The sequence below is a fragment of the Hevea brasiliensis genome, chromosome 15 (genome assembly GCF_030052815.1).
Source record: "Hevea brasiliensis isolate MT/VB/25A 57/8 chromosome 15, ASM3005281v1, whole genome shotgun sequence".
Lineage (NCBI taxonomy): Eukaryota > Viridiplantae > Streptophyta > Magnoliopsida > Malpighiales > Euphorbiaceae > Hevea > Hevea brasiliensis.
Window position 1 is genome coordinate 75,433,329 of NC_079507.1, and position 5,749 is coordinate 75,439,077.

The 5,749-nt window shown below is 35.0% G+C and overlaps 1 protein-coding gene across 5 annotated transcripts; it reads left to right on the top strand.

Moving 5' to 3' along the window:
* The first annotated feature begins 825 nt into the window (after positions 1 to 825).
* On the top strand, positions 826 to 4,907 carry LOC110660268 (probable polygalacturonase). Of its 5 annotated transcripts, XM_021818506.2 has the most exons (7): positions 826 to 975; positions 1,288 to 1,371; positions 2,358 to 2,675; positions 2,800 to 2,920; positions 3,030 to 3,204; positions 3,314 to 3,384; positions 3,923 to 4,907. In XM_021818506.2, the coding sequence occupies exons 2-7, from the start codon at positions 1,360 to 1,362 to the stop codon at positions 4,588 to 4,590; spliced, it is 1,365 nt and encodes a 454-aa protein (XP_021674198.2). In that variant the 5' UTR covers positions 826 to 975; positions 1,288 to 1,359; the 3' UTR covers positions 4,591 to 4,907. The 5 variants fall into 5 exon arrangements, with proteins under 5 accessions (XP_021674198.2, XP_057992720.1, XP_021674197.2 ...); XM_058136737.1 differs by lacking the exon at positions 826 to 975 and having other exon boundaries at positions 1,099 to 1,371; positions 3,314 to 3,372; XM_021818505.2 differs by lacking the exon at positions 826 to 975 and having other exon boundaries at positions 1,103 to 1,371.
* Positions 4,908 to 5,749: the final 842 nt, after the last annotated feature.

Sequence of the window (5,749 nt, forward strand, 5' to 3'; positions counted from 1 at the left end):
TCACAATGAAATTTTAATTCGTACATATTTCTTTATAAAGATAAAAGTTGATTATAATCTTTTTATAAAAGAAATTTATGTCCGTTAATACGATTTTGTGAGTTGTAATTTCCTTATTACGGAAGATCAATTATTAGCTATAAAAGAATGACAGAGGATTTTTTTTTTTTTTAATTATACGTTTATTGATAGATTTATTAAAAAAAAAAAAAAAAAACCCTTAACATTTTAAGTTGAAACTAAATCCAGGTTAGAAATTCTGTCCAATACACATCACAGACCAATGAATTGAACCATCCTTCATTGGTCCACCTCGCCGAGAATTTCTCCTCTTGTTCTTGATTGGGCGAACCATTTTGGCTGAACCCATAGGTCCCGGTTTTGGCTCTATTTAGACCAAACCTCTTTTTTTTTTTTTTTTAAAAGAACTTATAAAAGGCCATTAAAAATAAAAAAAGGAAAAAAAAAAAAAAAACTGAAGAAACTCTCTCTCACTTCCAATTCTATATTTGTGTGAGTGTGTTCTGTTATGTTTTGTTCTGTCAAGTGATTGACGCCAGGCTAGCATCTTAGCTATGATTGATGTGGGTCCCACTCTCCTATCTGCCCTGTCAACCCACATGCTGTCTCAATACCCCATGCACTATCTCTTCCCTTATTTTTATTCCTTCTACCCGCAGTAACACTAACTTCCCCGTACCACCACTCACTTATGCCTATCTGAACAAATGGGCATCCACCATTTCATCACCACACCACCTCGTTTCACCAAAACTCCATCTGCCTCCCTCGTCACCCTATCACTCCCTAACTTATTTTTGTTCTCTTACAAATCAAATCTTAACAAATGTAAACGCAAACTGGCACTGCTGCTAAATTTTAGCTTCTTCCAGCCCTTCCTCTCTCCCTAATGGAGGGCCGTTTCAAACAAATTTGTCGGCGATAGACGTTATTAATCATATTGATGTAAACACGGTAATTACTGATTAGTGTCAATAAATATGATTTATTAGTATTAATTTCATATTCTTTTATTCCTTTTGTTCTTACTTACCCTGTTGTTTGCTCTTGCATTTGCTTAATATTGATGCATGGAGGAAAATAAAAGAGCTGTCATTTCTTACTTACCAAATATATAAATTATTTTCTGTCCTATAAAAAATATATATGTCACTACTCCTTGTGTCATTTACATAAAATTAATGCTTATTATTCGCTAGCTTACAGAAAGGTGGTGCCTTGCCCCCTTGTGTTTCTCTGGTGCTTCTTCTCCTCCTTCTTGTGCAGTTCTTTTCTTTCCATCTGTTGCTGTTTCTGTATTAGACTCTGTTCCTTGTCTCCTGCAGAGGCTGTTTCTCCATGAAGATGCCAGTAAGTACGTTTTCTTTTTTTCAATCTGTGTTTTGGGCTTTTTTTTTTCCCTTATCTTTTTATGTTCTTGCTAAGTTTGGGATTTTTTGTATTTTGATTGCTTTAATTCTGTGAATATTTGTGACTGACTGAAGATTTTTTAAGGTACCATATTTGATCACCTTTCTGTGGTTTTCATCTATTGCTACCAGTCTATCGTCAATGGCTATGATAGGGAATTCATTTCATTTTACTGTATTTGCATAAATAATATGCTTCTATATGTTTCTTATTTCTTGAAAGGGAAGACTGATTTTGCGTATCATGTCCAGAAGAATTCTCTCATTCCTCTTGTTCTTGGTGGCTCTGGAATTCTAACTTGAATAGTTGGTTTTCCTATGTTCCTCTACTTTTGAATAGCATTGCTTTCTTTGGATCCTATACCTTTTCAACTTTTCATAGGTTGGTTATTTAATGCATTTACTTTCCTTGCTTTTGGAGTTACCAAACCATACTTCAGCTTTTTACATTTGAGCTGTCTAATTTGTTCTATTACATTATGGTCGCTTGCCATCTCTCCTTTTTTTTTTTTTTTAAATAAATTTTTTGCTTCCTATTTTAATTAATGGTGATCTCTCATATTCCATTCCTTTTACTTGAAGTTAATATCTCCAATATTTAGCGTATTTGATTTTGTCAAAAAGCCCAGTAATTGTTACCACTTGCATTTGGAATTATTCATCAACATGGATGACATTTGTTTTCGTATCTGTGTTTGTATCCTCTTGTTGGTTTTTTGGAGCATTTTACTTAATTCATAGATTCTGTGAGTCCACTAAAGGAGGATGACTAAGTTGGCCTTTCCGTCTTGTCCTTCTTACGGAATCGTCATTGTCTTCTGTTTCCGTTTCCGAGTCTCTTCTTTTTAATGTTATTATATTATTTACTGCAATATTGAATCTTGATTATGGGACATGTTTTGAGAATTGTGTTTCTCAATATTTCAGGTGGCATTGCTCTTGCTGCTGGCACTAATCAATGCTATTGGAATTAATGGAGAAATGAGCAGTGGACTATGTGATTATAAGCCTAGTTTATACCCAAGACCACATAGCGTTTCCATTCTTGAGTTTGGTGCTGTTGGAGATGGGAAAACATTAAATACCATTGCTTTCCAGAATGCTATTTTCTATCTCAAGTCCTTCGCTGACAAGGGAGGAGCTCAGCTTTACGTGCCACCAGGAAAATGGCTTACTGGAAGTTTCAATCTTACCAGTCATCTCACACTCTTCCTTGAAAAAGGAGCTGTAATTCTTGGATCTCAGGTAATTTATATTTCATCTTTTTATTTTAGACAGTGGAAAAATGTTCTGACAATGTTAAAGCTATTCGGTTCTAATTATTTTTTTCTACTATTGGATTTTGATATGCACCTTCCTTTCTTGGTAGAATCCATCTCATTGGGACGTTGTAGAACCCTTGCCGTCATATGGTCGTGGGATTGAACTTCCTGGAAAAAGATATCGAAGTCTAATAAATGGATATAAGCTACGTGATGTGGTGATTACAGGTAGCTAGTGTGTCTGGAATTTCATTTCCCACCTTTCTGCCTCCTTTTTTTTTTTTTTTTTTCCTTTGGTCTGCATAACGAATTGTCTTACATTTAATAACTGTTTTAGGTGATAATGGAACCATTGATGGCCAGGGCTCAGTTTGGTGGGATTCGTTCAATTCTCATTCTTTGAACTACAGCCGGCCTCATCTTGTGGAGTTTATAGAATCTGAACGTCTGGTGGTTTCAAATCTTACCTTCTTGAATGCTCCTGCTTATAACATTCATCCAGTATATTGCAGGTAATTTGGCCAAAGCTTATGTGATTGCAAAGTCTGTCTTTCAATTCTCTGTTCAACTTATCATTATACAGCTTGACTTACACGTGAATGTGATTATACTCTGATGCAGTAATGTTCTTGTTCAAAATATGTCGCTCTCTGCTCCTCCACAATCCCCTTACACCATCGGTATAGTCCCAGGTCTGTAGAACTGAGTTAGTTATATTTATGGAAATAGTGTCATCTTCCTTTAACTGCCCTTGCAAATTAGTAGTTATTCCCTTTTTTTTAAATGTTGCATGATTCAACTCCTAGAGCATTTGAGGTGCCAAAATCTGAAGGTCATAGTTATCGGTTGGATTGTTTCAGCTCATAATGATCGGTTGGATTGTTTCAGCTCATATTTGGATCCCTTTTTGAGGAATTCCCTAAGGGTCTCATTTGTCTAATGTTACAATCCCCAAACTTTTTGCGGAATGCAGTTTTTGAATAATAACTAGTGGCTGTTTAGCATTATTTCATATCAGCAGACTCCATTGAATCATGACAAGTAAAAAGCACATTCTGCATTCTAGGAGGTTTTGAAGCTTCCTCATTACCGTTCTAAAAGAAAAGCCCTTTGCTCTTTGCTTCTTTGATAATTTTTTCTATGATCATTCTAATTGTTCTATAGAATTATTTAACTATGCATTGTGGAAATGCTCTTCTTATGCTTTCTAATTGTAGTAAATATTTTCAGATTCTTCCAATAACGTTTGCATAGAGGACAGTATTATTGAAATGGGTTACGATGCAATTGCTCTCAAGAGTGGCTGGGATGAATACGGCATTTCCTATGATAGAGCTACTAGAGATGTGCACATAAGAAGGGTCCACATTCAATCATCTTCAGGCTCTTCTATTGCTTTTGGTAGTGAGATGTCTGGTGGCATTTCTGATGTGCATGTGGAGCAGGTCCACCTATACAACTCATTTAGTGGGATTGAATTTAGAACAACCAAGGGCAGAGGTGGTTATATTAAAGGAATTTATATATCAGATATTGAAATGGAAAATGTCAACTTAGCATTTGGTGCCATTGGCGATCTTGGGTTACATCCGGACGACAATTTTGATCCTAATGCTCTCCCAGTTCTTGATCAAATCACGTTGCAAAATGTAACTGGTGCAAACATCACTATAGCAGGAAATTTCACTGGAATTCAAGAATCTCCCTTCACCTCCATTTGTCTCTTTAACGTCTCCTTAACGGTTTCAGCATCCACAACGTCTTGGATATGTTCAAGTGTTATTGGCTTTTCAGAGTCTGTTTTCCCTGAACCATGCCCTGAACTGATGAACCCGTACTCAAATTCCTCAGGTTGCTACTCCCTCCTGATTTCTGATGGTAAATCAGCAAGCTTATGATACTATTCCTTCACAGTAAAATCACATGGGGTAAAATATGGATTCTTCTACAGTTTACTGTCTCTAAAGTGGGTAAGATTCTTTCCAATAAGACCCATGTCTAGAGGAGTATTTGTTGGTACCTTGGTTTTGCATTCTCCCATGTTGAAATCTGCAGATTAATTATTTGTACAGCTCCATTTCTTCATTCATGTGTAAGAAAATTTTTGGTAGTGATCTGCAAAAAACCACAAGGACTCAGATTAGCATTACTATTTATAGTTTATTCCTTTCTTGTTTATAATAAAGTTTGCAGCTGTAAAGTTCCATTGTCAGAAGATTTAAGGTTTTTCAGCCTTGTGCAGTATCTGACTGGATCCATCCAGCAGGCTTCATAGCCATGGCATTTTTCCAACAGTGGCCAAACATATAATAGGTTATCTAAAATAAAGACAGAATTTGACTTCTCTTTATCATTTGGCTTGAAAATTTCTTCTGTCTTCTCGACTGATTTTAATGCACTTTAGCCTGCTCTTGATAGAGAAGGCAAAAGAGGCCTAAAGGAAACTAAAATGAAACTAGTAAAACAATGAAAATGATAGTGTATTGAGAAAGGTGAGTGAAAAGGGCTTTTAGCAGGAGAAAGACTCAACTGCCACTGTCTGTTAATTGCCAATTGTTCTTGGCATACCGTTTTGTTACTGAATTGTTGAAAAATTCAAGCCCATACCTTCTACAAAAGATAGTAACCCTTGTAGCGAAATATTGAAATACAGAACCTTATTTCAATTTCTCACACATCATCACAGTTAAAGCTGGGAATGGCTATGGTCCGATCCCTGCTGATTATGGTTCGTCGGTTTAAAAGAATCAGAATTGATCCGTAGAAGGAAAAATAATTGATCTAATTTTAATCAAATATAATAATTTATATATATATTTTTTCTCTCTCTTTTAGAAGGAAAAATAATATTTTTCGACTAAAATCAGAGATTTAATTAAATCATTAAAAATGTATGAAAATATGATTACTTCATAAATTTAATCAAATATTTAAATATACTTAAATTAACATAATGATTACTTAAAAAATTAATTTAAATATGATTACTTGTTTTGATTTTTTAATTTATTATTGTCTGGCTACTATTATTACTACACCTACTATACCCTGTTAATA